General features: G+C 48.1%; 1 protein-coding gene across 1 annotated transcript in view; it reads right to left on the bottom strand.

Annotated features, from left to right (window-relative positions):
• PADI4 (peptidyl arginine deiminase 4) overlaps nucleotides 1-19,056 on the bottom strand; it is a 37,973-nt gene extending 18,917 nt beyond the window's left edge. Inside the window, exons 1-3 of the mRNA XM_058553028.1 lie at nucleotides 18,911-19,056; nucleotides 3,064-3,244; nucleotides 797-863 (exon numbers count right to left, since the gene is read on the bottom strand). Coding sequence (XP_058409011.1) covers nucleotides 797-863; nucleotides 3,064-3,244; nucleotides 18,911-19,002 — 340 coding nt within the window. The 5' untranslated portion in view covers nucleotides 19,003-19,056. The remainder of the gene's footprint in view (nucleotides 1-796; nucleotides 864-3,063; nucleotides 3,245-18,910) is intronic.
• Nucleotides 19,057-24,047: the final 4,991 nt, after the last annotated feature.

The following is a 24,047-nucleotide window of genomic DNA, read 5'->3' as shown; positions in this document are numbered from 1 at the left end:
ACTAACCAGATGTGTGATCTTGGCTAAGTCTGTTTACTGCTTGTGCCTCAGTTTTCTCATCTGTAAAATGGGATAATAATTGTACCAATTTCATTGCATTCTTGTAAGGTTTAAATGTCAAATCTTAGCACAGGGCCTGGCATAGAGTACGTGCTATATTATTATTATTATTATTTAAATGTGTATTAATAAAATGAGTGTGTATTCATGAATGAAATTCATTAATGAAATGAAACCTGGAGGTTTCACATGCTTTTCATATATTTAATGCACACTTAAATAATGATTATATCATGATGTTATTGTTCAAGATGAGGTCAAGTTAAAAAATATACTTTATTTGAAGAGGGATATTAAATAAATATGAGTTTAAGTAGATAGTTGATATGGCAAAAATGGTGAAGACTGGATGTAAATAACGGAATTTGGGGAACACTAGTCTATATTATTGTATAAGACTTTTTCTTATAAATATTTGAAGAGTCAAAAAGATATGGAGACTCATATATTGAAAATCCACGTACTCACTTCCAAGCTGAGAAATAAATATTGAGATGTAAGTGAAGCTCCCTGCAAACACCCTCTCCTCAGTTGTCTTTCTTTGTGGTTCAGTTACTGGGGGTGGGGGGGGAATATTTGTGAACTACCAGATGTATGACTGCCTAGAAATTGTCCTTTTTCTCTGCTCAGTCTCAAGTAAGCTCCAGGGTGTAGTTTGTCCTGGAAAGATGCCTTGCAGAAGGATGTGTGTGGAAGGGGTTGCGGGGGTAGCGCTCCAAGATCCAAGATCACTTACCAACCCCGGTGACATAGAGCAGGGCTTGGACCGGGTTAGTCGTGGGTCCGTAGTATGAAATCTGAACCTACAGGAAGCAGCAAACCACCAATGACTTCTCTTACTCATTCAACAAACACTAACTGGACCCCCGCTAGGTGCCAGCTCAGGGCAGGATGCTGAGGAGACAACGATGGGCAAGAAGGGGTCCCAGCCTGTAAGGAGCATCCTAACTTGTGGGAGTGGAGGGGTAGCAAAACCTGCAAATGACCGTGATGCATAGAAGAGGGTCTTATGGGAGCCCGAGAATGGGGGGCTTACTCTGCCTGGTTGGTGTCAGGGAGGCACACTTTGAGGCAGATCTCGGAAGGGGAGTAGGAGTTCAGCAGCTGGAGACGTGGTGGAAGAGGCATTAGAGGGGGAGCGCTGGTTACAAGCCCCAGAAACCGGCTCCCACAAGCAGAAGGGATGGAGGAGGCCCGAAGAACCAGACCTCAGAAACGCTGGCGCCCGAGCCCTGAGGGCATCTGGGGAGCAGGAGTTTTGAAGGGCCGGTGGTCTCATCAGGGGGCGCTGTTGCGATTCAGAAACCCCAACTCCCTCTGCCCGAGGTTGAAAATCCAGGAGAAAACGTCTGATTGGTCCAGCCTGGCCAGAGGCGGGGAGAGCATCAGGATTGACACTTCCGAGCAAAAAGGCGGAGGGAGTTCTCCAAAGCAAAACCAAAGAGCTGCCACCAGGAGAGGAGCTCTTGGGCGGGCGCACTGAGGTGTCCAGATCTGTCCTGTAGATAGTGGGGCTCCGGGGAGATGTCACAGCCACCGCATCTCGTGTCTGGACCATCAGCCTCCTGACTGGGCTCCCTGCCCCAGTCTACTGCCCGGATCCAGTCAACCCGCTACACTGCAGCCGGTGGGGTCTTTCTAACGCACAAATGTGGTCTTGTTACTCCCTGGGTGAAAGGTTCTCATTGGCTTCCAGTTGCTCTCAGAAAAGGAGGTCCCTGATGCCAAACCCTCTCATATTGACTCCCTCTCTCCCCCACCTCTCTCACCAGCCTCCTTTCTTGCCATACAGATCTTCCTCAGTTTCCCCAACATGTGTCTCACCCTCTCCTCATCCAGAGTGTGCACACAGGCCACATCACCTACATAGAACTCTCTCCCTCTCTTAGGCAGGTCATTCCTACTATCCTTCAACTTGCCACTTCTCCCAGGAAGTTTTCCCTGATTGCACCCTCCCTGACCTGCTTTGGTGCCCAAGCTCTGTGCTCCTACAGCAGGCAACAGCTCCACCCCAGGGGGGAGCCTGCTTGGCCTGTCCTGCTGGGAGCAAGTGGTCATTGGCCCAGATCTCTGTGGGAACTCCAAGGGGGTCCTGTTGAGCCCATCTGCAGTCAAAGGGGGTACAGGGGGTTGAATGGTGGTCTCCACAAAGATATGTCTACATTCTAATCCCTGGAGCCTGTGAAGGTGAGTTTATTTGGGGAAGATCTTTGTAATTAAGTTAAGGATCTTAAGATGAGATCATCCTGAATGGTCCAGGCAGGCCTTAGATCCAATGACAAGCGTCCTTCTAAGAGTGAGGCAGAGGGAGATTCAACAGATTGTGGAGGAGGCAATGTGACCACAGAGGCAGAGATTGGAGCGATGCGGCCACAAGTCTAGGAATGCCAATAGCCACCAGAAGCTGGAAGAGGCAACAAACTGAATCTCCCCGAGATGCTGCAGAGGGAGTGTAGCCCTGCCGACACCTTGATTTCAGACTTCTGTCCTCCATGACCGCGAGAGAATACATTTCTGTTGTTTTAAGCCAATGGTTTGTGGTAATTTGTTGCAGCAGCCACAGGAAACTAAATACACAGGCATGGACCAAAGTCTCCTGGGGCTGCTGGCAGCGGCCTCCACAGTGCTCACTACCATTTGTAGTTGTTTACCTGTGTATTATCTGATGCTCTCGCCCATAGGTCGTAAGCCCCAGGAGGGTTGTAGCCTCACCCCTCTTGTTCATTTCTGTATCTCCAGTGCCTGGCAGTGTCTGGCATGTAGTAGGTGATCATGCAACATTTGCTGAATGAATGCATTTAATCAAAACCCTGACCTCCACGAACCCCTGGCATCGTCTGTGAGGATGCTATGGCTGGAACAAGCCATCGTGATCTTTTCCAGAGAGAGGGAGGCTCTGCCAGGTCTGGGGCTGTGGGTCAATGCAGGCCAGACTGAGTAGCTGACCTGCTAGGACTTGCTGACCTCCTCCCACACATCCCGCTCTACAGCTGCCACACTTGCCTTCTGGTCACCTCTGCTACTGCTGGCAGTTGTCGTCCTCAGGTGCACCTCCAGCCCCGGGTCCAGGGGCCACTTGGAGGAACCTGTGGGATTCTTCTTGGCTGGAGGGCTGTGGGCAACATCTACGACCACTCCTGGGGAGGCACTGATGCTGAAGGATGTGCAGCCCTTGGGGGCAGAGCTGTGGAAGAGACAGATGGGGAGGACAGAGAGACACAGTGAGGTGGGGCCTGGTCCACCACCGCTCTCACCAGCATTCTTGCTTTTCCCAACAAGTGTAAACACCAGATGGTAGCCAGTCTTCCCCTGACCGTGGGAGTAAGTACTGGGAGGTTGTCAGGAGGTTGTCAGGAGGTAGTGAGAAACAAAAAGAAAATCCCCTGACCTGGAGGGCTTACACTTGCACTAGGAAAATAGCAGAGAGATGTGCACACCAAAGACACACACACTGATGTGTGCATAGAGTGATGTGCACAGCCAGAGGTTCACACTCCACAAATGCGCACACACAGGGTTGTGCGTATACAAAGAATCACACAGACTTCTGCTTCTGGAATTATGGAAGATCAGTACTCTGAGGGACCTTCCTCTTACAAAACAACTGGTTTATGATTAAAATATACTTTTTAAAGCACTGCTGAGATTGTGAGAAGTGAGAGAAATCTCCAAGGACTCCCTTTTCTGCGTGTGCACCCACACACACACCATAGTGGTTAAACTCAAGAACACCAAAGACAAAAAGAAGAGCTCAAAGGTATCCAGAAAGGAAAGTCAGATCACCTATAAAGGAACAACAAGTGGATTGAAAGCAGACTTCTCAACAGCAACAATGAAATCTAGAAAACAGTTGGATAACATCTTCAAAGTATTTTGAAAAAATTACTGTTAACTTAGAATTGTGTACCCAACAAAATTATATTTTAATAAAGACATTTCAAATGAAGAAAAACTGATATTTTAAAACCAACACACTTTCACCAAAGCAACTTCTAAAAACATGCTTTAAGGAGAAGATATCTGATGCCAACAGCGTGGTCTGGGATGCAGGAAAGAATAGTGAGCAAATAAAATTGTAAATATTTTGGTAAATCTAAAAAAATATTGTCTTTTTTTTTAAAAAGGTTATAAAAATACCAAAGTTGTGGGATTAAAAAAAGAGCAGACTAGGGGCCGGCCTGGTGGCATGGTGGTTAAGTTCACACACTCCGCTTTGGGGGCCCGGGGCTTGCAGTTTTGGATCCCGGGCATGGACCAATGCACCCTTTATCAAGCCATGCTGTGGCGGCGTCCCATATAAAGTAGAGGAAGATGGGCACGGATGTTAGCTCAGGGCCAAGATTCCTCAGCAAAAAAAGAGGAGAGTTGGCAACAAATGTTAGCTCAGGGCTCATCTTCTTCACACAGGCACACACACACACACACACACACACACACACACACACACACAAAAGAGCAGAATATAAATTGGGAGGGGTGATGAGAGTTGAAGTATTCTGAGCTCCTTCACGGAAGAGGGAATTAAGATAGTGTTTAATTTTAGATTTTATAGAGTTAAATTTTTATGATTAAAATGTAAAGGTATTCACCAAAAGAATAGAAATGGAGTTCATAAATTTCTACACATGCAGAAAATGCAATAATAAAAAAAGAACAGAAAAATTCCGTTTGAAAAGACAACGAAAGAGCAAAAGTCAACATAGAAAAAAATAAAAAATAAAATAAAACTAAAAAATAAATGGTAAAAACAAATCCAAATATATAAGTAGTCAAAATAAAAGTAAATGGATTAATGTTACTAGTTAAAGGAGAGTTTTGGATTAGATAAGCAAAGAAAATCCAGCTATGTGCTATTTACAAGAGACACAACTAAAATATGAGGATCCAGGAAAGATGAAGTTAAAAAAAAAGGAAAAAAGATACACTAAGCCAGTACTAACCAAAAAGAGAGCTGGGTCGGTATATCAATATCAGACAAAATTAATTTTTATACCAAAAACACACTATTAACAATAGAGAGTTTCACAAACTAATAATATAAGGTTCAACTCATTGAGAAGACATTCTAAACTTGTATGCACCTAATAACATAGCCTCAATATATATATAAAGCAAAAATTGATAAAAATACAGAGAGAAATTGACAAATCCACCATAACAGTTGTAGATTTTAACTCTTCTTTCTCTATTAACAATAAATGAAGCAGATAAAAAATTAGTACCACCATTAACAAGCTTGATTTAGTGGACGTATATAGAATTCTGTGCCCCACGACGAGTGAGTATACATTTTCCTAAGCCGAGCGCACATGGATCACTGAAAAAAATTGACCATGTAATTGGCCATGAAGAAAGTTTCAACAAATGTTAAAGGATAGTAATATACAGTATAGGTAGCATATTCTTTGATCACAATGTAAGTTAGGAGTCACTAACATAAATTGTTAGGCGGCACTAACATAAAGTCCATTTTTAAAAGCTGTATACATTTGGAAATTTCAAAACCAGACTTCTAAATAACTGACAAATCAAAGGATAATTAACGGAAATTAAATAATAACACTTAGAACTGAGCAATACTTTAAATATTACACTTCAAAACTTTTGGGGAGCTAAAGGTATTACATTGTGCTTTAAATGCCTATGTCTTTAAACAGAAGAAGAAAGCTGAAAACTGAGTAAATAGAAAAAGAAAGTAGAAAGATAAAATAGAATGTAAACCCCTAAAATAAAGAAAATAAAGATGGCAGAAATCTGTGAAATAGAAGACAAGTAAATCAACAAAGCCAAAATAGATAAACCTCTGTCAAGATTGATCAAGGAAAAAAATAGGAAGGTGAAAGGAAACATCACTACAGAAAAAAGATTTTTTTTTTTGTAGATAGTTGGTAAAAAGCAAATAAAGAACCCACAGCAAACATCATATTTAATAGTGAAAAATTGAAAACCATCCCTTTAAGATCAGGAACATGACAGAGATGTCCACTCTCACCACATATTTTCAACATTGTATGGGGGTTCTAGCCACTGCAGTAAGAGAATAAAAAGTAAAAGGCATAATGGCTGAAAAGCAAGAAAAAAACCTGTCAATATTTACAGACAATATGATTATCTACAAACTCCAAAAGAATGTACAGAGAAATTAAAAGGAAACAGTAAGAGTTTAATAAGGTAGCTAGTCAGGTGGAGAGGCAAAATCAATTGCATTTCTGTACATCAACAATAAATAGTTAGAAAACATAATTTAAAAAAAAACAGATACAATTTTCATTAGGAAAAAGTATTGTAAAGTACCTAGGATAAATCTAACAAAAGATGCGTAGGGCTTCTATGGAGAAAAATGATAAAATCTTATTGAAAGCAATTAGAGAAGACCCAAATTAACAGAAAGAAATACCACGAAAGTGGTTAGGAGGGCTTAATATCATAATGGTATGAATTCTCTCCAAATGGATTTGTATGTTCAATGGAATTCCAGGGTTTTTCATGGAACTTGATAAATTGATTCCAAGATTTACATGGAACACCAAGGGGCTAAGATAGTCAAAATACTCTGTAAGGAAAAGAAGCAAAAGTTGAGGGACTTTTTCTACCAGGTATGACTTACTGTAAAGCCGTGGATGGTGTTGTAATGGCTCAGGCAAAGACAAATGACAGATGCAACTTAAGAGAGATTCTGGTTGATCCATGACAGAAGAGGTCTTGCAGATAACTGGGGAAAGTGAATAGTATGTAATAAATGATGCTAGGACAATCACACATCCATGTGGAAAATAATTAAGTTGGGCAAATAATTATATTGATCCCATCCTCACACCACATACAAAAATAAACTTCAGGCAGATTAAGGACTTAAATATGAAAGGCAGAACGTTGAGTCATTTTTTTTAATAGATCTTATTTTTTAGGTTCACAGCAAAAATGAGAGGAAGGTACAGAGATTTCCCATATGTCTCCTGCCCCCACTCATGCATAGCCTTCCCCATTATCAATATCCTCCGCCAGAGTGATGCATTCATTACAATTGATGAACCTACATTGACACATAATGATCACCAAATGTCCATAGTTTACATTAGGGTTCACTCTTGGTGTTGTATATTTTATGGGTTTGAATAATGTATAATGTCATGTATCCACCATTACAGCACCATACAGAGTAGTTTAACTGCCATAAAAATCCTCTGTACTCCACCTATTCAGCTCTCCCTCCCCTTTAACCCTTGGCAACCACTGATCTTTTTACTACCTCCATAGTTTTGCCTCTTCCAGAATGTCACGTAGTTGGAATCATACAGTATGTAACCTTTTCAGATTTAGTTTCTTTCACTTGGTAATATGCATATAAGTTCCCTCCATGTCTTTTCATGGCTTGGTAACTCATTTCCTTCTAGTACTGAATAATAGTCCATTATCTGGAGGTACCACAGTTTATTTATCCATTCATCTACTGAAGGACATCTTAGTTGCTTTCAATTTTTGGCAATTATAAATAAAGCTGCTATAAACATCCATGTGCAAGTTTTTGTGTGGGTGTAAGTTTTCAACTCCTTTGGGTAAATAGCAAAGAGTATGACTGTGGGGTCATACGTAAGAGTATGTTGGTTTTGTAAGAAGCTGCCAAATTATCCTCCAAAGTGGCTGTACCAGTTTGCATTCCCACCAGCAATGAATGAGACTCCCTGATGTTCCACATCTTCTCCAGCATTTGGTGGTGTTGGTGTTCTGGATTTTGGCCGTTCTAATATGTACGTAGTGACTTCTCATTGTTTTAATTTGCATTTCCCTGATGACATATGCTGTGGATCATCTTTTCCTAGGCTATTTGCCGTATGTATATCTTCTTTGGTGAGTTGTCTGTTAAGGTCTTTCACCCATTTTTCAATCGGGTTGTTTGCTTTCTTACTATTGAGTTTTAAGAGTTCTTTGTGTATTTTGGATAACAGTCCTTTATCAGATATGCTTTTTGTAAATAGCTTCTCCCAGTCTGTGGCTTGTCTTTTCATTCTCTTGACAGTGTCTTTTGCAGAGCAGAAATTTTTAATTTTAGTGAATCCAGCTTATCAATTCTTTCTTTTGTGGATTGTGCCTTTGGCATTTTACCTAAAAAGTTATTGCCAAACCCAAGATCATCTAGATTTTCTCCTATGTTATCTTCTAGGAGATTTTATAGTTTCACATTTTACATTTAGGTTTGTGATCTATTTTGAGGTAATTTTTTGTGAAGAATGTAAAGTCTGTGTCTAGATTCATTTTTTGGATATGGATGTCTTGTTGTTCCAGCACTATTTGTTGAAAACACTAGCTTTCCTCATTATGTTGTCTTTGCTTGTTTTTCAAAGATCAGTTGACTATTTCTGGGCTCTCTATTCTGTTCCTTTGATTTATTTGTCTATTCCTCCACAAATTCCACACTGTCTTGCTTACTATAGCTTTACAGTAAGTCTTGAAGTTGTGTAGTGTCAATCCTCCAACTTTGTTCTTTTCTTTCAATATTGTGTTGGCTATTCTGGTTTTTTTTTTTTTTTTTTGCCTCTCTATATAAACTTTAGAATCAATTTGTTGATATCCACAAAATGACTTGCTGAGATTTTGATCGGGATTGCAGTGAATCTATAGATCAAATTGAGAAGAACTGACGTCTTTGACAATATTGAGTCTTCCTATCCATGAACATGGAATATCTCTCCATTTATTTACTTCTTCTTTGATATCTTTCATCAGAGTTTTGTAGTTTTTCTCATATAGATCTCACACATATTTTCCTATATTTATATCCAGGTATTTAATTTGGGGGGATGCGAATGTAAATGGTATTGTGTTTTTAGTTTCAAATTCTACCTGTTCATTGCTGGATATGGGAAAGTGATTAACTTTTGTATATTAACCTTGTATCCGGCAACCTTCCAATAATTGCTTATTAGTTTCAGAAGTTTTTTTGTCAATTATTTTGGATTTTCTGCATAGATGTCTATGTCATCTGTGAACAAAGCCAAGTTTCTTTCTTTCTTCCCAATTGGTATTCCTTTTATTTCTTTTTCTAGTCCTAAGCAGTAGCTAGGAATTTCAGTATGATGTTGAAAAGCAGTGGTGAGAGGGGCTATCTTTGCCTTGTTCCTGATCTTAGTGGGAAAGCTTCAAGTTTCTCACCATTAAGTGTGATATTAGCTGTAAGTCCTTTTTAGCTATTCTATCAAGTTGAGGAAGTCCCCCTCTATTCTTAGTTTACTGATTTTTCATCAAGAATGGGTATCTGCATCTTTTAAAAGAACATGTCGGAGACATCTTTATGCCCTTTCTTAAACAAGGGACAAAAACAATAAGCAAGAAAGAAAAGATTGATAAATTCAACTAGGTGAGAATGAATAACTTCTGTTCATCAAAAGACTCTATAAAGTGAAAAGACAAACACAACCTAAAGAGAAATTCTTCACAGCATAAAACCAACGAAAGCTTAGCATCCAGAATATTTAAATATTAAATAACTTAGTAGAAAAAATGGGCAAAAGACATAAACAGGCATTCACATATAAAGAGGCAGTCCACCTCACTAATAAGAAAATGAAAATATCAAGGCCATCATGAGACAGGGTTTTACACCCCCATGGTTGATGAAAATAACGCTGTAGACTATATGGTTCAAAGGAAACTGACACACTGCTCATGGGAGTGTGAAGTTAACGATTTTGTAAACAAATTGGTGTTATCTTGTAAAGTCAAACATCAGCCCACCCCAAACCCAGTAATTCCACTCCTGGGCAGACATCCTTGAGAACCTCTTGCATGTGTGCACCAGAAGACACATTTGAGGATGTTCAGAGCAGCCTTTACTGTAAGAGTGAAATCTCCACAGACAGAGAAGGGCTAATAAGTTGGAGCAGATTCAGACTGTATGGAGACTCCCAAGAGAGGCAGCTCTCACTCCATAAGTTCACGAAGACATGGATTTTATGGTTACGTTTTCTATTTTTATTTTTGGAATAAAATTCTTTGTCTCTATATCAAAAGCTCTGTGTATTCACTATAGGGAAATAGGAAAAACCAGGAAGCGTATGTGGTAGGCAGACCTCTAAGATGGCCCCAACAATCCCCACCTCTGGCATTCATGCCCTTGTGTGACTCCCTCCCTGAGTGTGGGAAGGACCTAGTGACTTCTTCTAACCAATGGAAAATGGCAAGAGTGGTGGGCTGTCACCTCCGTCATAAGGTTACAGAAGACTTTCCTGTTTCTCTCTCTCTGTCTGTCTGTTTCTCTCTCTCCTTCTCGGCTTGCTCACCTTGATGAAGCAAGCTGCCACATCGTGAGCTGTGGAGAGGCCCACATGGCAGGAGGCTTCCTGCCAACTGCCAGAAGGGAACGGAGGCCCTCAGTCCATCAGCCCACGAGGAGCTGAATTCTGCCGACAACCGCGTGAGAGAGCTTGGAAGCAGAGCCTGCCCCAGTGGAGCCTTAACATGACTGTAGCTCTGCCGATGCCTGGATCACAGCCTTCGAGACCAGGAGGCCGAGGACCTAAGCCACACTGGATTCTGACCCACAGAAGCTGTGAGATAACAAATGCCATTGTTTCGAGCCACTAAATTTGAGGGCAATTTGTTACACAGTGATGGATAACTAATACAGGATACCAAAGGCAAAAAGAAAGCAAGAGAGAGCGAGAAAGAAGGAAGAAGAAGAAGGAGGAGAAGGAGAGGGAGGGGGAGGAGAACAAAAGGAAGGAAGAAGGGAGGGAGGGAGGGAGGGAGGAAGGAAGGAAGAAAGGAGGGAAGGAAGGAAGGAAGTGCCTAGAAGAAAATGAAATCTTACCCCTTAGAGACGATCACTAACATTTTGATATTTTTCTTCCAGGAGACGAGTTTTTGAAGTAAGTTTTGAAGAACCAAAGAGATTTGAAGAGGACGAAAAAGAGAAAAATCTTCCCAACACTTTCCTAGCCTCCGTTCCCCTGATTTAATTTCGTCTGTCCTCCACCCTGGGTTGGGCCCTCGTCCCGTCCACATGGAGTCAATTTCCAGTTCTTAAACTTCAGGGACGGTGAACACACAGAGCATTTCCTCTGCTCCAGGCACTGTTCAGGCTCTTTCCACACATCAACTCGCTCTGTTTTCACCACCAACCTGTAGGGTAGGTACTGCATGATGTCCATTTCAAAGGTGGGGAAACTGAGGCACGGAGAGATGAAGTCACTTTCCCAAGCTCAGCTTTAGGCATCCTGCTTGTCTGCTTTGTGCCGGGGTTGAGGGGTCCCAGAGCTGGGCCCCAGCCTCCTTTGTACATCCACCCTCCCCCTACCTTCTCTTTACACTCCAGTCAAACTGAATCCCTCACAGGTCCCCATACCCGCCCCACACGTTCTCATTTTCCGGGTTCTGCTTCTCGTCCATCCCTCATCTGGAATGCCCCATTCTCTCAGAATCCAGTCCAGCCCCAAAGGCCCATCTCGAGGGAACCTCCACCATCGATTCCTTCCCCCATCTCTCCAACAAGAGGGATTTCTTCCTCAAAAAGAGATTTCCCCTCTGTGGCAGGCAGAAAATGGTCCCCCCAAAAAGATTACATCCTAATCCCTCAAACCTGTGCATATGTTACCTTATATGGAAAAGAGGACTTGCAAATATGATTAAGTTAAGGATCTTGAGATGGGGAGGCTATGCCAGATTATTCCTCTGGTCCCAGTGTAACCACAAGGGTCTTTATAAGAGGGAGGCGGGAGGGTGAGAGTGAGAGAAGATGTGATGATGGAAGCAGAGGCCAGAGGGATGCCACTGCTGGAAGGCGCCACGAGCCAAGGAGTGCAGGCAGCCTCTAGAGGATGCAAGAGGCAAGGAACGGATTCTCCCCTAGAGCCACCAGAAGGAATACAGCCCTGCCGACAGCTTGATTTTAGCTCCATGCGTTTAACCCTGTGAGGCCCATTTTTGACCTTCTGATCTCCAGAACTGTAAGAGATTACATTTGTGTAATTTTAAACAGCTGTGTGTGTGTAATTTGTTCCAGCAGCCGTGGGAAACCGATACACCCTTCCTTTCTGTGCCTCTTTCACAGAAGTTCCCTCCTTCTCCCTTAGATAAAACCCTGCCTTCTCGAGTGATGTGATAGCTGGGTTCCAGAAAGGTGGAAGGTAATTAAAAAACAGTGGAACTAAAAGCAATTTCCTGATAAGACATAAGATAAAACAAGTGACAAATTCTAGCAGATGTAAAAAGTCAGCCATGCCAATCTTTGCCTTATCATGAGCATATTTTTCTTGCAGCGACATATATATGAATATATATAAAAATGTTTTTTCGTATCTCAAACAGAAAAAATCACTAGGAAGGCAAGACATTAGCTCACAACCTGTAGCCACATTATTCTCCTCCGTCTCTGTCCAAGTATTCAGCAGAATTCCCTTTGCTGCCCTCTGTGACGTTTCCGGCTTGGCGCCTTCTCCGTCCTGATGGCATTACCCAAATTATCTTGACTTCCACTGAGGGGAAGCCCAGCATGTCCCTCCATTTTCACAGTCATCCTATGGGTGGGGTATTTTTATGCCTACTTTACAGATGAGGAAACTGAGGCTCAGAGGGGCAAAGTGTTCAAGTCACAGGGCTGATAATGGCAGGTCTGGGTCCTCTGGCAGCCCAGCTGATGTCATTTCCACCACGTCATGACTGTTTCTTTCTCTGCATTTGTCTCATCCTGCTGTGCCCAGGGTTTACAACGTGTAGACATTTACAAATGTCACGGTGTCCCCATCTGAGAGCCACAGACGAGTGGCTGGGAATTTGTTAGAAATGCAGGTTCTTGGGCCTCCCCCAGGCCTACTGAATTGGAAACTCTTGGAGTGGGGCCCAGCCCTCTGTGTTTTAACACACCTTCCAGGTGATTCTGATGCACACTTGAGTGTGAGAACCACTGCCAGAGAAGGTGCTAGGACAAAATTGTTGAATTACCCTGAATTTGGCTGGAATCTGAGGGAACCATGATATGACGCACAGGGCAGCATAAATAAAGCATTACGTCCAGGGTACACGCTGTTATTGCCATTTTCTTATCAGGAAAAGCCACAGAAGTGGGTGGAATCATTCCGGAGTTAACAGACTTGCTGGGCTGGATGAGAGGAATGCTCAGGTTTGTTGCTTGAGGCACCAAGAGGTGAGGAAGCTGGAAGGTGGTTGGGCAGGGAGCAGGAGCAGAGGATCTGAGTGTTCAGGTCAACAGTTGGGACTCGATACAGTGGACAATGGGGAGCCAGGGTGGATTCTGGAGGGAGGGAGGGGCAGAATCACATGACATCAGTGGAAGCTCAGAACTGTATGGAAGAAACTTGGACCTGGGGGGGATGGGAGGTGAGGAGATGGTCCTGAAATTCTCTCGAATGATTCACGGCTGATTGAGCAAGGCCCAGGAGGAGGTGGGAAAGGGGAAGCCAGGGTCCTGATTAGAGAGTGGAGGAGACAGAGAAGCAAGAAACAGACAGACCGGCTTCCAACCTCGTTCCCACCACCGACAACCTGCATACCCTTGAGGAGTAAAGCATGGATTCCTCTTCTAACAGACACAGCGATGTATTACGGGTGATATAAGCAACCGCTGCAAGAGCTGCCGTTTATTATTGACACTGTGCTCGGCACCATGTTAACCACTGTGCACACATCTCCACAGCAACCCTGTGAAGTAGGGACTTTAAGTGTTCCCCTTTTACAGATAAGGAAACTGAGGCTGGGGAGAATGAGCGCTCTGCTATTCATTGAGAGCTGGTATGTGCCTGGCCTTTCACACATTGTCCCGGTGAGCATTCAGGGCAGCCCTGCGAGGCAGTGTCCCTCTCCCCATCTCACAGACAAGACACGGAGGCTCTTCCCGGGTCACAGCCACACAGCTCAGGAGTGGCGGAGCTGAGATGGCGACCAGAACTCTGCTTCGGCCATAACATCTCGCCAAAATGCACCCACGGTCAGGAGCCCGGAGCTGGGCGGGGGCATCACTGTCGTTAGTGGAAACGTGGAGGGCAGGCTGGTCATCAGAACCAGGAAAGAGCAGTGGTCAGGCTGGCTGTGTTTTCAATGAGTCAGCCAGGTGGAGGCAGCGGTGGCTGGGGGTGAAGATGGGGGGTGAGGGCAGAGCTGCGGTCAGGGAGTTGCCCAGGTCCAGGCGACAGGTGCAGCCCCGAGGGCTCTAGGTCACCGGGGGAGGGGTGTGGGCTGAGGGGAGAGAAGGGGAGGGACTGGGCTGCTGAGGGTCGAGGGAGGGGCCCCCGAACGGGAGCCCAGCTTTGCCCCTACCTCCTTCCACGACCCCAGGGTTCCCTCACCTGAAAATGGGAGGAAGAAGTCCTCCTTCCCAAGGCTACAAGGGAAGGTATCCAAAAAGGATAAGGCCCGCAGCAGGCACCAATTTCTGGAAAGTTCTCTCTCTTTTTCTTCCTCTCTCCCTTCCATTGAATTCACACCACACTCTGGGGCAGCAGTGTTTGACCAGAGGAGGCAGTGGGAGGTCCCTCCTGAAGGACCGTGGAAACGGGACGGCCGTGCCCCAATGGCCTGAGGTGTGGGGAGCCCCCTGCCTGGGTGAGGGATGGTAACGGCTGACACCAGGGCGGTCAAGTGTTTTTGAGTATGTTCTCCCTCTGTCTTGCCTTTGCCCTCTCTCTCTCCCTCCTTCCCTCCCTCTCTCTGCTGTTGCAAAAAGATTTCGAGGTAACTGAGTGCCTACTATGCACCAGGCACTACAGAGGGCACAAAGATGAATAAGACCCTTCCCAGTGCTCTACCTTCTTTCATTCATTCAACAAACACTTAAAAAGCACGTACTATGGGCCAGGCACAGTCCTCCCTTAAAGAACACCTTCATTCATTCAGTCAATCGGCACACACTCACTCTTCCCGCGCTGTGTGCCAGACATCGAGCTGGGGGACCAAGGTGGGTAGGACAAGCTTTGTGGTCCCAGAGGCTCCCGGCTAGGAGGACATGATTTCCTCAGTCAGAGGATCCGGGGTCCGGTTCTGGGCTCCCCCAAGTCCTCCTTGACAAGGACACCGTTCCACATCTGCTAAACCCTAGCAATAGGTGTCCCAGCCTGTCCTCCTTGGCGCAGGCACTGGCTTTCCCACCTGCTCCCAGCTTGGTCCCTACACAACGGGGGCAAGTGAGCAGGATGGCTGGGTTGTCGTTCCCCAGGGGGCACTGACCCAGGCCTCGGCACGCTAACTCCCTGGGTTGGGGAGACAGCCAGGGTCAGCGTGGACAGAGTGTACAAACTATGCCTCCCACCATGTCACACAGCTCAGAGGCCGGTCTGTGTACACCAGCCGGCCAGGCCACAGCATGTGCTTGTGGTTGTGGAGTGTCCAGCCAGTTGGAGCCGTTTCGGATCCTGCCGGGGTTGCAGGGGCTCAGCTGCCCACAGGAAACCCTTGCAGGCCAGCCCGGGAGCAGCAGGCAGCCTCAAAGGGCTGGAGGGTGGCGACGAGCTTGGTGACCTAGGCCTAGCCACTGACCCTCCCCGGTCTCAGTTTCCTCCTCCGCAAAGTAAGAATGACAGCTACACGCTTCCTAGGTGGTTTGGAGGGCCCACACACGGTAACCACTCAGCATACGGTACGAGGTAATACAACAGAAATGAAGGACGCTCAGCCTGTGCTGGAGGAGAGGTCACGACTGAAGCTTGCCACAGAAGAACCGGGTGCCTTTCTGCTCAATTACACACCTACCTGACCAAACCAAAACTTAAGGCAGGCCCTTGTTTCTCTGCCAAAGCCTGGAGGCTCCTTCTCTGCTCCGTGCACAGCTCTTCGCCTTTATGCCCACACAGCCGCCCATAAAGGCCTCCCCAGCTGCCCAGGGGCTGCGGCCGGAGGCGAGGGACGGGAGAGGGACACACTGCGTGCCTGGTACAACAGGAAAATGAACAAGGGCTCAGACAACAGTAGAAAGACAGAGATTTGGAGCCAATGGCACCCAGCACTGGCCCATGGTGCTGTCCACCTCGGCTTGCTCTGCCCCGTGTGGCTTCCCTGCCAGCAGCGGGGAGAAGGGCGCAGACAGGTGGGTCTGCCACCTGCCGGGGCTTGATAGCCACTATCTCCAGGCCTCACAGCCACTCTCTCTGCCGGATGGGGAAACTGAGGCTCTGAGAGGTGAGGCCCAGCTGGGAAGTGGCCCCACTGGGATTTGACTTTAGGACGTGGGTTCTTCCCTTTGGCTGTTTTCCAGACCCTCTCAGATCCCAAACAAGGAACTTTCATAAGCATATGGGAGTTTCCACTGTATGTGTGTGTGTGTGTGTGTGTGTGTGTGTGTGTGTTTTGTGGGGCACCCAGGTGTGTGTTATTATAAGACAATCCAGAGCTGAATCTTCTTGTAACTTCCGACAGCCTCTGCAGAGGCGGCACTGAGAACCTGAGTCCTAGACAAGTGACATCATTGCCATCCTTCCTCCAACTCCTGCACCCAGTGTTTCTTTACCAGCGACCAGCAGTTGGGCAGTACTTAGTGCCCTCAGCACCCTCCCACCCAGTGGCACATGCAGTCCTACAGGAAAGGGGGACCACTTCCCCGGATCCTCGGCATGCATTTTATAATTTAATCCTTGCCACAACCCAGCAGGGTGGGTGTTAATTCTCCCATTTTACAGATGGGTAAACTGAGGGTCAGAGACACTAACAGACTTGCCCATGTTCCTTGCTGTCACACTGAGTGGTCTCCTGCAGAGCAGGAGACCCTGGGAGGAAGAGGAGAAGCCCACTATTCGCAGCTTCAGAACGCCCACTGTCTTCTGTGGTTGGCGCCTCCTGGACTCCACCCCCGCCCCGCCCCCCATTTCTGGGCCTTTCCCAAGCCCTATGGAGGCTGCATGAGCTCCGCCAACCGGGCAGCAGTGACCAGTGTGGCCAACCCCACAGCACTCAGTGGCAGTGCGTGCTGGGGAGGCGGAGTGGGTTTAGGGTCAGACTCCTTTAATTTGTGTTCAAGTCTCCTTTATTTGCATGACCTTTGGTAAGTGTTTTCATCTCTCCAAGCCTCAGTTTACTCGGCTCTAAAGTGGGCATGATGACAGTGTTTACCTTGCAGGGTTTCTGCGAGGGTTAGAAACCATGGACAGAAGGGCCTGGCATATGGTAGCCGGGGTCAGGATACCGCCCTGACCTCAGCCACAGGCTCACAGAGAGCCCTCAGCCGGTTTCAACATGCATCTCAGGTCAGCGGAATTTTGTTTGAATACAATCAATGTATTTCCCATTGAGCACGGAAAGTGCTTTCCAAACTGGGAACGAAAATCACAAGCAGAGTTTGTGAGAGCAGCTCTGGAAAGGCGCCCATGCTCCTGTGGTCTGTTCCCACCTGTACATCCCCATTTCTAACCCCTGGGCGCTCTGAGCCCAGCGGCAGACTGCACGGCTTGCGCAAATGTGTGGAGGCATGCGTGTGCTGCCAGGGGCTCAAGGAGGCCGTGCTGGGGAGGGGGGCTGCCCACCCCATCTGTGCTTTCGGGAGAGAATTCAGGCCGCAGTGAGGATGGTGGCTGTACAGGAGACAGGACAAAGGCGCGGGCCGGGACGGCTGTGAAGGACAGGTAAGGAATGATGGGAAGGGCTGGTCCAGGGACCGGTGGGGAGAGGGGAAGGTTTGAATCCTGGCTCCCCCACCTACTAGCTGTGTGGCTTCAGGTGGGTTACTTAACCTCTCAGAGCCTCAGTCTCCCCTTCTGTAAAATGAGGATAACAGCACTGCCTGCTTCATAGGCCGTTGAATGAGTGTGATATAAACCTCAGCCATCATTATGTGAGCCGTTGGGGGGTTGAATGCGGGGCTCAGTGTCTCCCTGAGGCAGGAGCTCGCTCCCAGACGAGTCGGGGGCCTCAGAGGACGTCAGGCCATCTCTTTTTCCTTTGCTCTTCAACCTCTCAGTCTCCTGCCTCCCCTCCACGTCCCGGGAGGCCACCCACACATTTACTGCTGTTCTCCCAGGTTCAAGCAGGGAGTGACACTTTCAAGGAAATGTCCCAGATGCTCCTGTGGGAGCCATTTGAGGACCACAGATGCTCAGCCTGGGATGGAGGAAGCCAGTGACTGCCACTACTGTTACTGACAACAACAATAATGCCAACCATGCACACTCACCGAGTTTTCCTAAACTGTCTTGTTTAACCAGAGCCTGACGCAAGGCTCAGCTCATGATAGGTATTCAATTGGTATTTGTTGAATGAATGAATGAATGAAAAACTACCAGGGATATGCCCAGCACAGTGGAAGGTACTTAATAAACGTTTTCATGGTTATTCACATTTAATTCCTATAATACACAATGAAGTGGGTATTATCCCCATTCCACAGATGAGGAAACTGAGGCTCAGTTGCCCAGGGCCACCCAGCTAGCCAACAGCAGGGCCAGGTTTCCCACCTCGGCCTCTCCCACGCCAGAGCCTGTCTTGTTATTACAGACCCCCAGAGGGAGGCTTGGCTGAGAGGTGTGGGCTAACAACTGCACTGTAAGCCAGGTATGGGTTGTGAAGTCCAGGTCTAGCCTTGCTTCCAGGGCACACTTGCTGTGTGACCCCAGGCAAGTCACAGACCCTCTCTGAGCTTCCATTGCTTCAATGGTGAAAGGAGGTGGTCCTGTTAGCCCTTAATAATTCATTTGTGGTGAGGCCCTGGGGAACCCCCACTTGTACATGGCCAAGAATCCACTGCCCTGAGTTCAGGCCTGTCCCAGGGCCACTCGCGTTTTCTCTCTCCAGCTTCTCTCCTGGCAGCGGCTACAGAGGCTGGAGCCAGAAGTCTAAGCCAACTACAAGTCCTGTGTCAGCAGAACCTGCTCATCCAGCATCACCAGACCTGCGCCACCCCAGAATGTCCGCCACTCACCCATAGACATCCAGCTGAGTCTCGGTGCCCAGCACACACACGGCATAGGTGGGCTGCTCTGGGGCCACATGGATCACTGTCCCCTGGGCCATGGTTCAGCCAGCTCGTCCCTCCGGCTACAGGAAGCCCCTGGGCTGGTTCCTTTATACCACCCAGCGGAAGCCATGAGTCAACCACGGTGGTTTGTGGCTGGCGGCTCAGCCCCTCCCCACTCAGGTCCTGGGGCGCGATGCTCAGCCCCTCCTGAGCCCTGCACCTGCCCCTCGCGCCCGTATGGGTGCTGAAGCCAGAATCAGTGGCAGGCTGGCTCTGTCAGTTTCCTGGGACGGGCAGCGCTCAGGAAGCCTGGGAGTGGAGGGTGCAGGTCTGAGTCCTCACACCCATAGCCCCATCCGTACCCGGGGCCATGAACACCTGGATTGACCCCACCTTGCCTAACGATGCCAAACAAGGGCAGCAGAGAGGAGAAGGTGAGAAAAACAGGGAGGTTGGGAGATTTTAGGCAAGAGGTCACAGCCTGGGCTACACAAAGACTCACCTGGGTTGGGATAAATCTCCCCAGGCTGGGTCACCCATGGGACAGCTCACCCTTCTGGGGTATTTTCTGTGTGCTGGGCACCTGTCTCTGCACTTCACAGGGAATAACTCATGAAGACAAGCCTGTGAAGGAGGAACTATTATAATTCCCTCATCTCATTCTCATAGCATCTCCTGGAGGTCAGTACCATTCTTATTCCCATTTTACAGATGAAGAAACTGAGGCACAGAGAGGTTACACATCTAGAAAATGGGAGAGCCAGGATGTGAACCAAAGGTGTTCTGCTCCAGAGTACAAGATTTATCAGCTCTCTGTCCAGACTTTGTTACATCTACCGTTCACTATAATACAGGGGTACATGGGTTTATTATCACGACTCATTTTACAGAAGGGAAAATAGAGGCTCCGAGAAGAAAGGTGATTTGCCCAAGGTGCCGTAGCTGGTGTGTGGTGGCGCCGGAAAGGGAAGGCGGCTTCCTGACCTGGGAGCCGGTGACCCCTGATGCTCCACTATGCCTGCCTCTTGTGGGGCCTCTGGGTGACAGCACAGGTGGGGCCACATCTGCCGTGGGGTCACTCACTCAGCCACAGAGCTGGGGTTACACCTGGGCTGTGGGTGCCAGGCTCTCCCTGCTAGTGGGGTGATGGGTAAGGGAACACCCAGAGGAGGCACGCATGGGAATCTGGGGTGAGAAGAGTGTGTTTGGAGGGGTCGAGATTGTGTGTGTGTGTGTGTGTGTGTGTGTGTGTGTGTGTGTGTGTGTGTGTTTTGTTCGCTCTGGCTGTGAAACAAAGAATTCGCCTCATTAATTAAGAGTTGTGCTGTGGGATTAAACAGGACTGAGGTCCAATCCTGCTTCATGCCAACGTTCCCGTGAGGTAGGTCCTATCATGACGCCCACATGGTAGATGAGCCGCCGAGGCTCAGAGAAGAGAAATAATACTCCCAAGGCCCCACAACCCGTAAAGTGGGGATTCAGGATGCAACCACCATCTCTAGGCTCAAAGCCCATTTCCTGTGCCAGCAGATGATGCCGCTCTCATGTGTCCACATGACTCCTTCCACACTGGGTCTTAATAAACCCAATTTCTTGGGCTGGTCATACAATTGGGACTAGTTTGAGCTTCTAGTGGCAGCTGGAGGAGGGAGCTTTCCATTGTCAGAGGAGGGCCCTCAAAGAACCCAAATCCAGTCCTCGTTCTGTGGATGGGTGACTGAGGCACAGAGAAGGGGTGTGACACGCCCACTGTCACACAGCATGTCAGAGGGAAGGCTGGGCTCTACCCCAAGTCTTAGGTCTCCTGGGGTAGTTTTCTTTTTTTCCCTTTTTTCTGCAGCACTTTGGGGGTTAAATTGGCTATGAATGAGCCACAAAGAGAACAAGCCAAAAGCAGTTTTGTTAATCCAACAACTGTTTACTGAATGCTTGCTGTTTGCCAGGCGCTGTTCTGGGCGCTGAGGATGTGAAATGAACAAACAGACAGAAGTCTTGCCTTCATGGAGCTTTTTTTCTTATGGAAAGAGACAGCCAATAAGCAACAAATAAGTGGATTATGCAGTATGTTAGCGTTACGGAAAAATGCAACAGTAGAGCAGTGTGAGAACCATCAGGAGTGCAGGTGAGGGGAGGACTGCAGTTTTAAATAGGGTGATCAGAGAAGGTGGCATTTGAGCAAAGATTTGAAGGAGGTGACAATGTGGATATTTGGAGGGAGAACGTTCCAGGTTGAGGGAACAGCCAGTCCACCAGTGCAAAGGTCCTGGGGAAGGGACATGCCTGGTGGGTTCAAGAAACAGAAAGGACACCAGTCCAGAATGCAGTGAGGGAGGGGGAGAGCAGGAGGGCAGGTCAGAGAGAGGGGGGCCAGATCACATAGGACCTTTCAGGCTTCATGCGGACTTTGGTGTCTACTCCATGTGACACAGGGAGCCATGGGGACGCTTTGGGCAGAGGAGCTCCATGATCTGACTTGTTCAAGCAGATCGCTCTGGCTGCTGCGTGAGAATCGACTGTAAGAGGCCAGGGAGACACAGGGAGACCAGTGAGGAGGCTGTTGCAGTCTGGCAGGTGAGAGAGGAGGCGGGCTCAGGCCAAGGTTGTGGCAGCAGAGGCGGCGAGAAGCCATCAGATTCTGGACATATCCTGACGGTGCAGCCAGTAGGATTTGCAGCTGGACTGGACGTGGGGCATAAGGAAAAGAGGCACCAAGGGTGACTCCAAGGTTTGGGGATTGAGCACCTGGAAGGATGGGGCTGGCACCCTCTGAAGGGGAGAGCTGGGGGAAGGCAGGCTGCGGGCGGCGTGGAGTTTGGTCCTGGCTCTGTCACGTGTGAGGCATCTGTTGGAGTTCATGTGGAGATGTCCTACGGGGGAGTGGACACACGATTCTGGAGTTTGAGACAGAGGAGGATCACTAATCTCATCATGAGAGCCCATCCTTATGACCTCATCTGACCGTAATCACCTCCCAAAGGCCCCGTCTCCAAATACCATCACACCGGGGGCTGGGGCTTCACATATGAATTTTAGGGGGACACAATTCAGTCCACAGCAGTTCTGGACTCAAAGGCTCTTTGCAAAGTTTCGGCATCATAAACCACACGGCGATGCATTCACTGTGCCCCTGCCTGTGGCTGTGTGCAGGGACTTTGTGGATTTCTTTGCCTCTCTTCTTGCAGAGCATTTTGTTCTTTTCCTGAAATTTGCCAGAGCTCGTCATTATGTGTACGTGTTTAAGTGTCTGTCCCCCAACTAGCCACGAGAGCAGGGCCTTTGTCAGTCTCGGCTGCAGCCCCAGTGCCTAAAACACTCCCAACTCATAGTAGGTGCTCACCAAACACTTGTGGCTGAGCATCGTGGTGTCTGCAGCACCCAGCCCGGCACTGGACCCATGTGTGGGGCCCCTGAGTACAGCCTCCTGCAAGACACCTGAGAACCGGGCAAGGCCTTGGGGCTTGGAAAGCAAACGCCTGCACAGGAGGGCAGCTGGCTCAGAATCCAGGCCAGAAACCCCAGAGGAAGGGGCCCCCTTTTCCTGCTGAAAGGCACGATCACCAGCCCAGCTGCTCACCCGGAGGAAGCAAGGCTGGGCTGAGGATTGCCCAATGCCCTCCTGCCCTTTGGGGCCTAAGTCCCTGGGCGCCTGAGCTGACGCCCCAGTGACCGGCCTGGCTGTCCTCCTGCAGATGCTGGTGATGACATCATTCTGGGAGAAGGATTCGGTGTCAGGGACCTCTCCCCGAGACTCTGAGACTGGGTACGGTGCCAAGTTGTGTCTAGAGCAGTGGCCAAGCCGTTCCTTCAGTGTATTCATTCAGAGATGCAGCTCGATTCATTTACTTAGTTGTCACTCAGCAAATACTCCTCGAATGCTTCCTGAGTGCCCGGCACTTAGGCTGTGTTTAAAACAGATTTCAAGGACCCCGGTGCTAACAGAGACCACCATCTATTGAACATCCACCATGTGCCACACTGGTCACCAGGTCCTTGGGCTGTAGTGTTTCTGATTCTCCCATAACCCAGCGGGCAGATTTTACAGCCTCATTTCTACACAGGAGGGAAGCACCGTGCTCAGGGTCACATGACTCCGAAGTGGGTTTGAAACCCAGCTTCATCTAACACGCTCTGCTCTCTGGTGTGGCCCTTACCTGTGCCAGGCCGCTGACACGCGTCATCTTCAATCCTCACAGCAAACTTAACGTTGAACTCGACTCTCCCCATTTGCCAGATAAGGCAACTAAGTCTTGGAGGGGTTAGGTAACTTCCCCAAGTTTGCACAGACAGGAAGTCGTGACACTTGGGTTTAACTTGGCTCCTTGTCCCGCTCTGCCCACCGTGCAGCTGCCCCCTAGCCAGGTCCCTTGGCCCATGTGCTCTGAAGTCCCTTCCATCACAAAGACCCCCAGTCTCTCCATAACTTCAAGTAGAAAATTGAGAGTGTCTAGATCATTGAGAAACCAGCAAATCTCCCCCTCCTACCAAGGCGTTTGTCCAAGTGCCCCGGGCCTGCAGCAGTGGGTGGGGTGGGGGCGTGGAGGGGCCTTGCATCCTCTCTCCGCTCCCACAGCCCTGCCCCTCCCCATGCACCTTTCTCCGCTCTCTCTCACAGACACCTTCCAGACTCTGGAAGGATTCACAGGCACACAAGAGCAACAGTCACTCTAACACGTGCCAGGCCCCACCCTGCACCGTTTAATTGCACTCACTTATGTGACCCCCCACAACAACCCATGAAGGCAGGACACCTGTCAGCGATCTACAGATGAGCATCACGCCAGGGGGAGAGACGGAAGGTGGAATACAGGCCCATCTGCGTCGAAAGCTGGCGACCTTCCACTATGCCATCTTTGAGAAAAGGAAGGGCACCCAGCCGGGTGGAGGTGAATGCCCCTGCATTCCTCTCCTGGAGCTGGCTCCTACCCTGTCTCTGACCCCAGGTGCCCATATTCCTTCTCCAGCACTCAGGACATCTCCTGGGGACCACGACCATGAGGATGTCAGCACCACAAAAACAGGGACTTTCTTTCTTCATTGCTGTACCCCAGCGCTTAGAATAGTGTCTGGCGCAGAGTAGGTGCCCAAGAAATACTGTACTTCA

The sequence above is a fragment of the Diceros bicornis genome, chromosome 13 (genome assembly GCF_020826845.1).
Source record: "Diceros bicornis minor isolate mBicDic1 chromosome 13, mDicBic1.mat.cur, whole genome shotgun sequence".
NCBI lineage: Eukaryota > Metazoa > Chordata > Mammalia > Perissodactyla > Rhinocerotidae > Diceros > Diceros bicornis.
The sequence above is the reverse complement of the archived record's forward strand: the minus strand, read 5'-3'. Positions and strand labels throughout refer to the sequence as shown.